General features: G+C 33.3%; 1 protein-coding gene across 1 annotated transcript; it reads right to left on the minus strand.

The window, feature by feature from the left end:
- Nucleotides 1-9613: 9613 nt before the first annotated feature.
- On the minus strand, nt 9614-10935 carry LOC109217854 (zinc finger protein ZAT10-like). Its single transcript, XM_019382137.1, has one exon. The coding sequence runs from the start codon at nt 10752-10754 to the stop codon at nt 9840-9842; it is 915 nt and encodes a 304-aa protein (XP_019237682.1). The 5' UTR covers nt 10755-10935; the 3' UTR covers nt 9614-9839.
- Nucleotides 10936-11726: the final 791 nt, after the last annotated feature.

Here is an 11726-nt window from a genome sequence, read left to right on the forward strand (position 1 = left end):
AGCCATAACCCAAATTCCTTTCACTAACAAATATATTAAACATAGAATGAATAGAAGATATAACTTAATGGCATTAGGAGAACTGTTATCACTACCCGACCAGGGTGTCACAAGTACGAGCATCTAAGGAAACCTAACACAAACTACAGTGCCACATAAAATATATACAAGTAAAAATTTTTGAAAAACAAAAGACAACATCCGGTGCCGCGAACGCTGCGGTCACCTGGCTCAGCTACAATAACAATACCGTTCAATTACGCTAATAACCCGCTACCGGGTGAACGAATACCTGCTAACTGCAGTGATGATTAAAATTTGGGTTTATGTATTGGAATTTTAGATTGCGGGAGGATTTTGTAGAAGGGGTTGATGGTAATATTAGACATGCAAAGGAACTTCCACCAAGAATAACTAAGACACAGTACCTGGTGGAATGTGCCTTTAATTGTTCTTCTCATTAGTGACAATGATGATGAGAAGGCAATGGCATGTGTTTAAAATAGTGATGGTGTAGGTAGGAATTTAATATTTCCTAAGTAGATAAAAGAAGAGCTTATAGAGGAATTCTGTACTTCATTTTCCATGAGGAAAAGAAGTTTAATTGAGAGTGACAAGGTTGATGAAGAAGGATGGTGTTCCGTTGGTCATGGTAGTTCCCATAAAACGGGGATCATGACACTCTATGATGACAAAGATTATAGGAAGTTTTGTACTCAACTTTCTTTCAAGTCTGATCCGTACAAGCTTAATGTGATATTGGTGATATTTCTTCGGATTCAGAGAATGATTTGACCGACAAAAGTATGGAAATGCTCTTAAAAAGAATTAAAAGTAAAATATTTTTCAGCATCCTTCTCTACCAAGAAAAACGTTTTACCTTTAATTCTTTTTAAGAGCATTTCCATACTTTTGTCGGTGAAATCATTCTCTGAATCCGAAGAAATATCACCAATATCACATTAAGCTTGTACGGATCAGACTTGGAAGAAAGATGAGCACAAAACTTCCTATGATCTTTGTCATCATAGAGTCTTATGATCCACGTTTTATGGGAACTGTGACGACCAACGGAAAACCATCCATCTTCATCAACCTTGTCACTATCAATCAAACTTCTTTTCCTCTTGGAAAGTGAAGTAGAGAATTTCTCTATAACCTCTTTTATCTACTTAGGAAATGTTAAATCCTACCTACACCATCACTATTTTGAAATACATGTCGTTGCCTTCTCATTATCATTGTAGCTAATGAGATCAACAATTGATCAAAGACACACTCTGCCAGGTACTGTATCCAAGTTATTCTCTGTATCAAAGCCACCAGACAGCTTTATGATGCCAATGAAGCAAGGAGGGTCGAGCCTCGACTACATACATGTAAGTTTTTTACTTTTCATTAAGTATTTTGATTTACTTTTATATAAATTTTGACTAGAACCTTTACGATATGACTAGAACCTTTAGGATATGACTTGAATTTTTGTTTATGAATTGGAATTTTTGTTTATGAATTGGAATTTTAGATTGTTAATTGAATTTTTTTGGATATGAGTTGAACCTTTAGGATATGAATTAAAATTTTGGTTTATGTATTGGAATTTTAGATTGCGGGAGGATTTTGTAGAAGGGGTTGATGGTAATATTAGACATGCAATGGAACTTCCACCAAGAATAACTAAGACACAGTACCTGGCAGAGTGTGCCTTTAATTGTTCTTCTCATTAGCGACAACGATGATGAGAAGGCAAGAACATGTGTTTCAAATAGTTATGGTGTAGGTAGGAGTTTAACATTTCCTAAGTAGATAAAAGAAGAGGTAATAGAGGAATTCTATACTTCAATTTCCAAGAGGAAAAGGAGTTTAATTGGGAGTGACAAGGTTGATGGTGATGGAATGTTTTCCGTTGGTCATGGCAGTTCCCATAAAACGGGGATCATAAGACTCTATGATGACAGAGATTATAGGAAGTTTTGTTCTTAACTTTCTTCCAAGTCTGATCCGTACAAGCTTAGTGGGATATTGGTGATATATTCTTCGGATTCAGAAGAATATATCACCAATATCCCATTAAGCTTGTACGGATCAGACTTGGAAGAAAGTTGAGAACAAAACTTCCTATAATCTTTGTCATCATAGAGTCTTATGATCCCCGTTTTATGGGAACTGCCATGACCAACGGAAAACATTCCATCACCATCACCCTTGTCACTCTCAATTAAACTTCTTTTCTTCTTGGAAAATGAAGTAGAGAATTCCTCTATAATCTTTCTTTTATCTACTTAGGAAATGTTAAAATTCCTGCCTATACCATCTCTAGTTGAAACACATGTCATTGCAGTCTCAACATCATTGTCGCTAACGAGAACAACAATTGATCAAAAGACACACCCTGTCAGCTACTGTATCCAAGTTATTCTCTGTATACAAGTTTATCCCGAGTAATAGTACCATGAGGATAATCACCAAAGCCACCGGACAGATTTATGATGCCAATGAAGCAAGATGAGATATTCAATGAAACTCGAATTGTAAAGAAGAAGAAAGAGACTGATTCAGAAAGGTGGGTCGAGGGTCGAGCCTCGACTATACATGTAAGTTTTTTACTTATCATTAAGTATTTTGATTTACTTTTATATAAACTTTGAAATATTAATTCAATATAATTTTTCTTATAGGTTCGCTTCAGAGCTGATGTGGGGGAATTCATACGAAGTCAACCACCTAACGAGTCGGCCGAGGCAATCCAACTTTCGAACGAGGATGCTAAAAGAACACTCCTTGAGTACTTTATATACTTTGAACTAGACAATAGAACTAGTTTTCGAATGAGCTTCTAATAAACGTTAACTTAGTTTTGTTAGCTTAATGTTTTAGTTCTATTGATCTTTATATTTTGTTGCGTTTTAGTGTTGTTGTTGTTGTTGCTGGCATAAAATGCCTGTTTAGGATATTTGGTATAAGCTAGCAGGTGGTGTAGCAGCAAAAACAGGCAGTTTCTGCCAAAAATATACCAAAAAAGCGACCAACTTCGGTGTCCAGTTGGTCGCTATTCACTTAAAAAAAAAAATCTGGTAATTTTGCGACCAAGGTTGGTCGCTTATAGTTAAAAAAAAAATTAATTCTTGCCATTGGCGACCAATATTGGTCGCTCAATAAATAAAAAATTATAACATTTATTAATATAGCGACCAAAGTTGGTCGCTTAATATGATTAAAAATAAATAAAAATAAAACGTTATTTACATCTGGAGACCAACTTTGGTCGCCAAATATATAATATTAAAATATTTGAGCGACCAAAGTTGGTCGCTATATGCTTTGCCCGGAAAATTTGGTCCTTTTACCTGGGAGACCAACGATGTCGCTATTTAGCGACCAACTTTGGTCCCTAAGGTAAAGGGACCAGCTTAATATCGACCAGGCATGATTGGTCGCTTTTTGGTCGCTTTTTGGCCAATAAGCGACCAACGTTGGTCGCTCTTTTCCGAAATTCTAGTAGTGGAGCTAGTTATATTAAAGTATTACTCCATTGATACATTTTGTTAAATCAGAGCCGCCACATTCAGAAGTGTTACTAAGTGGAAGTACTAATGCACCCATTAATCTCTTTTGATGGATGCATATTTAGCTTTGATTTATCGGAAAATATATTTGGCCAAACTAAGAATGACCCAAATGTCCAGAATGGGGGTATTATGATAATTTCGCACAGCTTTTGAGGGCATAATGGATATTTAAGCATTTTCGTTTTCCAGATATACCCTTTAGCAGATTTGTTTTTTAATTTAATTTTTTCCCTCCAATTCTCTCTCATTAGTTTAATTGTCTTACCTTCCCCATGCTTCTTTCACATTTATACATGCATGCTATACTACTTTTCAGAAAGCAATTTATACTCATATACATATACTATACCAATTAAACGAAATAAACTAAAATATACGCATAGTATACTAAAAAAATACGATTAAACTACTGTATTATAGTTTCCATATTACTGTATCACTAAAATAATATTTTATTACTTTCTAACCCTAACACTTAAATGTATAGTGCTTTAACTAAGAAGCCACTACAACAAATGTGATTTTCAACCACGAAAATATTAGCTACAATAGAAAATTTGTCACTAATTATCCATTTTTTGTGACTAAAATTATATTTCGTACTTAAATACATGAGGCACATACTTTTAGTGACAAAACATAAATTTTATAGCAAAATTTGTCTACTAAAGTTTCCCACAAAAAAAATAAATTGGCGCCAAATATTAATTAATATTAGCCACAAAATTAATATTATTGGTGATAAATTAGTTTCGTCACTAATGTTGTAGACAATAGGTGATAAATAATTGTTCGTCTTAAAATTAGTTATATTTTCGCTACGAAATAGTTTCCTCACTAAAAGTTTTATATTTTTTGCAACCTTAGTTTTTGTCACTAATAGCATAAACAAATTAGTGACGATCGGTGTATCATCTCTATTTTACCTATGAAATTATTAGGTAGCATAAAAAGTTCATCACTGTTGTTATCCTTTTGGAACAAAAATTAGAATCGTACTTAAACGCACACGCATATACATTTAGTGAAGAAACAAAAATTTCGTAGCGATAGTTTTATCTACTCAAGTTTTCCACCAAAAAAATGGATTGTCGCTAGTTATTTAGTAACATTAGTCACAATATCTAAAGTTACTGGTGACAAACTAGTTTCATCTCTAGTATTGTAGGCAACTAGTGAAAATTATTATTTGTCTAAAATTAGTTATATTTTAGCAGTGAAAAAGCTTGGTGACTAAGAGGGTGTTTGGCTAAGCTTATAAGCTGGTCCACTTCCCAGTAGGACTTAAAGTCTCTTTGTAGAGTCCCTATGCAACCATTACACTTCCCAGTAGCCATATCCGCTCCTCCATGCGGACATTACACATCCTAGCAGCCCCTTCCACTCCTCCATGCATCTATTACACTTCCCAGTAGTCCCTTCCACTCCTTCATGCAACCATTACACTTCCGAGTAGTCAATTTCACTCCTCTATGCACCATTACACTCCTCCATGCAACCATTATTCTCCCCCATGACTACAATTAATTATAGAAGCTTGTCTTTATCCATCCGCCTATACAGATTTTGGATTTTTTTAACTTCTGCCATATAGTGGCAGTGCACTTTACATATTTTGGATTTTTAAAAAAATTTTTTTTACACTTCTACCATATAGTGAGAGTGCACTTTATAGGTTTTATCTCATAGTCTTAACCTTCATCTTGGTGGTTGAATTCTAATTAATAACGGATCGATCTCCAAAATTTTGTAGTAGTAAATACAATTTTTGATTTTTCGTGTTGATTTTTTCACTTCTCTATGAGCAAAGTAATGTCGATTTTTAAACTTTTAAAAAAAAATAATCTTCCTAGTTTTGTTCTTGGTTGTAAAATGATAGAAAAGAATAGGGGACTTCTGCACTAAATATATTGTTAAATGATTTCTCAATTTTAATTGGCTATTTTTAAACCAAGTCTTCTTAAAATAAATAAATATAACAATAATAAATGGAAAAAACACAAATAATATTATAAAGAACAATCATATTAATCCATTACTTTGATCCACTTGAAGTTAGTAAATATAACTAAAGAGAAGAAATTATCAAGCTAAACATTGGTTTATCCTAGCACTTCAACAGAGAAGATCACAGCCCCTGATGTAGCCTTAACTAGTTCCAAGAGAAGAACACTCCCTTTCTTCAGATTATTGTCGACAATAAATTATTTCCACCATTAACGAGTCTTTTCCGAACACCACTTGTGGAAGTCACAGCCCATTCCTTCCCATTATATCGAAGCATTATTTTAACCGAAATAGGAGGAAGATAGCCAAAGATACTCTTTGGAAGAAACTGCAAGAACATAATGTAAAGATAAGGTTCATGCTTCATTGCTAGTTGGGATAATCAACAGTTATCAAATCATGAAAATATTATAAATAAATTACCACATAATCACGTTTGATGTACGAAATGGGCACGTCCATCCGAAACCATGGATAGAATTCATCTTCAATCCATCCTCTAGCATTCATGTTTTGAGTATCTATTTTGTTTAAAGAGTTGGAAATGTTGTTCTTGTGTTTAAGAGATATATAAAGACTCAAAACTTTCTATTTCCCTCCAATCATTTTTACTTTCCCTTTGTTTCCCTCCGAAAATTGTATTTGACATTTTAGTCCAAAAATGTCATCTTGTTTTTCCTCCTAATAAAGAAGTTAGAATGTATTTTAGTTCTAAAATTTAATCATGATTTTCCTTTTATTATAATTAAGATATTTGGTGAAGATTATTACAATTAAGATTAACCAATAAAAATATGTCGAATTATATATTTGCTATTATATAAACAAGGTCATACTAGTGAATAGACTTATATGGTTGTTATAGGCAGATATGTATGAAATTAATATAAACGATTATTACATAAACGGTCGATATTACTAAGAATCACAACGATATAATTAGCATAGGTTATATGACTACAACTATATTAGTGAATGGAACTTATATGATTGCTATATGCCGATATGTATGAAATTAATATAAACGGCAATTATATAAACAATCGATATTACTAAGAATCACAACGATATAATTAGCATAGGTTATATGACTACAACCATATTAGTGAATGGACTTATATGGTTGCTATAGGCCGATATATATGAAATTAATATGTATGGCTATTATATAAACGGTCGATATTACTAAGAATCACAACGATATAATTAGCATAGGTTATATGACTACAACCACATTAGTGAATGGACTTATATGGTTGTTATAGGCCGATATGTATGAAATTAATATAAACGGCTATTATATAAACGGTCGATATTATCAAGAATCACAACGATATAATTACCTTTGGTTATATGACTTCAACCATATTAGTCAATGGACTTATATGGTTGCTATAAGCCTGATACGTATGACCATAATGAATTAACTTATATAAACGACTATTATATAAACGGCCGATATTACTAAGAATCAAAACGATATAATTACCATAGGTTATATGACTATAACCATATTAGTGAATGGACTTACATGGTTGCTATATGCCGATATGTATGAAATTAATGTAAACGACTATTATATAAACGGTCGATATTATTAAGAATCACAACGATATAATTAGCATAGGTTATATGACTACAACCATATTAGTGAATGAACTTATATGATTGCTATAGGACGATATGTATGAAATTAATATAAACAACTATTATTATAAACGGTCGATATTACTAAAAATCCCAACGATATAATTATCATAGGTTTATGACTACAACCATATTAGTGAATGGACTTATATGGTTGCTATAGGCCGATATGTATGAAATTAAGATAGACGGCTATTATATAAACGGTAGATATTACTAAGAATCACAACGATATAATTATCATAGGTTATATGACTTCAACCATATTAGTCAGTGGACTTATATGGTTGCTATAGGCCGATACGTATGACCATAATGATTGAAATTAATATAACCGCCTATTATATAAACGGTCGATATTATTATGAATCACAATTATATAATTAGTATAGGTTATATGACTACAACCATATTAGTCAATGGACTTATATGGTTGCTATAGGCCGATACGTATGACCTTAATGAATGAAATTAAATAGACGACTATTATACAAGCGACCGATATTACTATGAATCACAACGATATAATTAGCATAGGTTATATGACTACAACCATATTAGTCAATGGACTTATATGGTTTCTATAGGCCGATACGAATGACCTTAATGAATGAAATTAATATAACCGGCTATTATACAAGCAGTCGATATTACTATGAATCACAACGATATAATTAGCATAGGTTATATGACTACAACCATATTAGTCAATGGACTTATATGGTAGCTATATGTCGATACGAATGAGCTTATTATAAACGGCTATTTGACAACTACCTCATCAACGTGCTATATCATTTTTGTATCTTTTTTTAGTTTTTTCTTCAAAGAATATGCATTATTCTTTGAATATTTGTAAAAATATTGTCCAAGTATTCTTCAATGTATTTTTGTATCTTAAAAATATTCGTAAAATTTTTTATGTATCTTTTTTTAGCTTTCTGTTCAAAGAATATGCATTATTCTTTGAATATTCGTAAAAATATGTTACAAACATTATTCTTTAATGTATGTTTTATTTTCCATATTTAATGGCTCCAAACTAGTTTCTAGGTTAGCATTCATGTTTAGGTTAGGGGGAAGGGTGGTGATATATGCGTTTAATGAAGGCTTTCTTAACATAAGTGTATGGTATAAGTTTGTAAACCGTATAAAAAATAATATTATGTATAGATACTAGACTTTTGATCTTCCCATCGTATAAATTGTATTTAAAAAAAATACGTAATAGTATAGGTATACATATATGAAGGCTTTTGATCTTCCTATCCGTATAAATTTTATTTAAAAATAAAATAAATACGTAATAGCATAGGTATACATATGAAGTTGGTTGATCTTCCCATGAGAGAATGATATTTATGGGACCAATGTTTTGGGATAATCAATATTTATTAACTAATTTTGGAGGAAAATATTTTGGAGGGAAAAATGACCATTAAGCCAAATGTGAAATGAAGGGCTTTAGTGGTATTTCACCGGTGTGGTCATTTTTGGGCCACACTTAGTTTGGCCGAATAGCAGCTCTCTTGATTTATATATACTTTCGAATAAAAACTATTCAACTAACATGACTTGAACAGACAATAGTTTGGCCACAGTAAATGCTGATACACTGCACGTATATACAATAATTTGGGAAATAATTAATATACAACACTTTTCATATAAGAACGTTGGTCTTGTAACTGAAATGGATAAACCCCCAAATACATATATATATATATATATATGGCTCCTTACGAAAATGTTAATTAAAAGGAATAATTGTTTTTCTTTCTCATATTTTTGGCTAGAAAAACATGTGATTAAACAAAACATGAGAGGGGCAAGCCCCCCAGTTTGTTACATATTGCTAACGATAATAAATGGATATAGAACGTGGATTTGGACAAAAACTCCACACATGAGGCAACCATACCCAGCACTTTTACATCGTGCAATTGCATGCACCGCCACCCTTCACGTCCACCGTCTCTCAATTGGACCTTACGAAACATATAAGCTTGGAATAATTTCAATTAGTAATTTTTTAGTCTCAAAAGGGACATAATTTCAAATTCGCTTTAGCTTATAAAAACACTAACAATATAAAACAAATTTAATTTTGTAATAGACTTAAAAAACTTATTGCATAACAATCGGTCATAAAAGAGTGAAGGTAATAAATTAGAAAATAATATAAGTCACTTGCTACAGAAGTCAAGAGACATATAGAGTGTAAAAAGTCTTATGCTATAAGTGTATGAACGTTAAATTCAATTCAAATAGCAATTTTATGTGTTTTGGTAAATACAGATACACATATTTAGAAACCAATAAAAATAATTAATACCATAAATCGTACTCTTTTCTAGTCAAAACATTCAACTAACAAACAAAGGCCAGTAGTAGAGCAATAAATTTATTCCAGTAATTCTGTATTCAAGTGTCAATGATCTAACTGAACAAATGAATAACCAATAACGAAGTTCAATAAGAATGGCCTACTCTCTCTAACAAACACTGTCCTAAATCAAGTAGGTAAAACTATAGTTTCTTTTTCTCTAAAAAAAAAAAAAAAGGATCACAGTAAATCAATTTACTATTTTTTTCAAACAATTTAACTAATTCTCATCAATCCGAAAAAAATAAACGCGGTTTCTTAGTAGGCATAGGGCTTTCTACTTCTTGCTCGCTGGAAAGTTGACTTTTCCCTTCGCAGTCAACGGTCAGTCCCAAAGAAAATTCTGGCGGCGGCGGCAGATTCAGGTCAAAGTCTCTCACTGTCCGGGCTGAGCCGCCGGCTTCCCACGATATCAGGGTGTGGCTACCACCGGCTTCCGACGATATCAGGGTGTGGCTACCACCGGCTTCCGACGATATCAGGGTGTGGCTACCACCGGCTTCCGCCGATATCACGGTGTGGCTACCACCGGCTTCCGACGATATCACGGTGTGGCTACCACCGGCTTCACGGCTACCCCCACCACCACCAATAATCTTGCCTTCGTAGTGGCGGCGTTTATGGCCACCCAAAGCTTGACCAGTAGGAAAATACTTGTGGCATATAGAGCACTCGTGAGAACGAGCACTAGGGTTTAAAGAAGTTGATGTAGAATTATCATCTGAAACGGTGGCGGCAGTAGTAGTGGAGTGTTTATTACGGTGGCTTGCTTTATGCCCACCAAGTGCTTGATAAGAAGCAAAAGACTTGTTACATACGCTACACTTGTAAGAATGTTGCTCTATTAATGCTTCTTGATCTTGTCGTGGTAGTGGGTCGTAGGTAATTTGTTTCTTCTGTTGTTGAACAGCAGCAGCAGCAGTAGTAGTAGTATCATGATGAGTAGAATTTGTGCGGCCGCCGCCTGATCTAGCAAGCATGATAAGACAGAGGGCAAGAAACTCCTCTTCAGTTGGTTGGATTTCATTGCGAGGACGTTTCGAACGTTTTCCCTTGGTACTAGAATCCAAATTGACTTGTTCATAGATGGGTGGTGTAGTAGGAGTTGGTTCTGTTGTTGGTGATTTCAAAGCTTCAATAGCCATAACTTGTTCTTGTTGTTGGTGAGCAAATTCAGGAGAAATTACACTGAGGAAGAAGGAAACGGGAAAAGTGAATAAGAGTTGAGTGAGTGAGTAAAGGACTAAAGAGAAGTTTTGTATATAAAAAAGAAAGGGAGTGATGGGGAAGTTGGAAGTTGCGTTAAGGAATGGCGGTGGAGGAGTTGTGTACAGGCTATAGCTAGGATATATATGTATAATAATAATAACACAGAGAGAATAATTATGCAGAAAACGTAATCGAGTAATAGTATATTTTACCTTTTTCTTTTAGGTTTAGGAGAATTATGCTATGATTGAGCTTTTTCAGTGACTTACTTTTCCCAAGTCAAAAGTAAAAATATACTCCTACTAGTAATAGGGGTGGCTCCCCAAATAAATACTACTCCCTCCGGTTCAAAATAAGTGATTTTTTGGTCTTTTTCTTGTGGTCCAAAATAAGTGATTTTTCCAGATTTCAAGAATGAATTAATTATTTTTTTCCAACATTGTCCATGGAGTAAATAGTGTTGGAATATATGTTAGGAGTGTTTATGTGAGATAGTAAAGGTTAATATGGTCAATTCCATTGTTAATTAATGCTAAAAGGTGAATTTCTTAATCTGTGTGAAAACACCAAAAAAAATCACTTATTTTGGACCGGAGGGAGTAAGGTTTATGACTTTCTATTCATTCTTTTAAAATATTTTTTACAATATCTGAAAAATCAACACTGTTTCTCTAATTATTTAATTTAATGTTACTCGTCTCTTGATTTACTAGTTGGAAGTGGAATTCTTTATATCTGAACAATCTTCACTCGTCAACAAGATTTTTTAAGCTTATAAACTTGCAGTTGCAAATAAATTTGGTTTTCTATCTGACTCGAGAAAGTATCCCAAACTTCCTTTGGAATGTTAAAATACTTCCCTCGAACTTTTCTCTTATTTCTAATTAGTAATTTTAAAAGTTGGATTT

Source organism: Nicotiana attenuata, unplaced genomic scaffold (assembly GCF_001879085.1).
Source record: "Nicotiana attenuata strain UT unplaced genomic scaffold, NIATTr2, whole genome shotgun sequence".
Classification (NCBI taxonomy): domain Eukaryota; kingdom Viridiplantae; phylum Streptophyta; class Magnoliopsida; order Solanales; family Solanaceae; genus Nicotiana; species Nicotiana attenuata.

Excerpts from the sequence above, each read along its gene's own strand:
- LOC109217854 (XM_019382137.1), bottom strand. The coding sequence starts at position 10,754 with ATGGCTATTGAAGCTTTGAAATCACCAACAACAGAACCAACTCCTACT.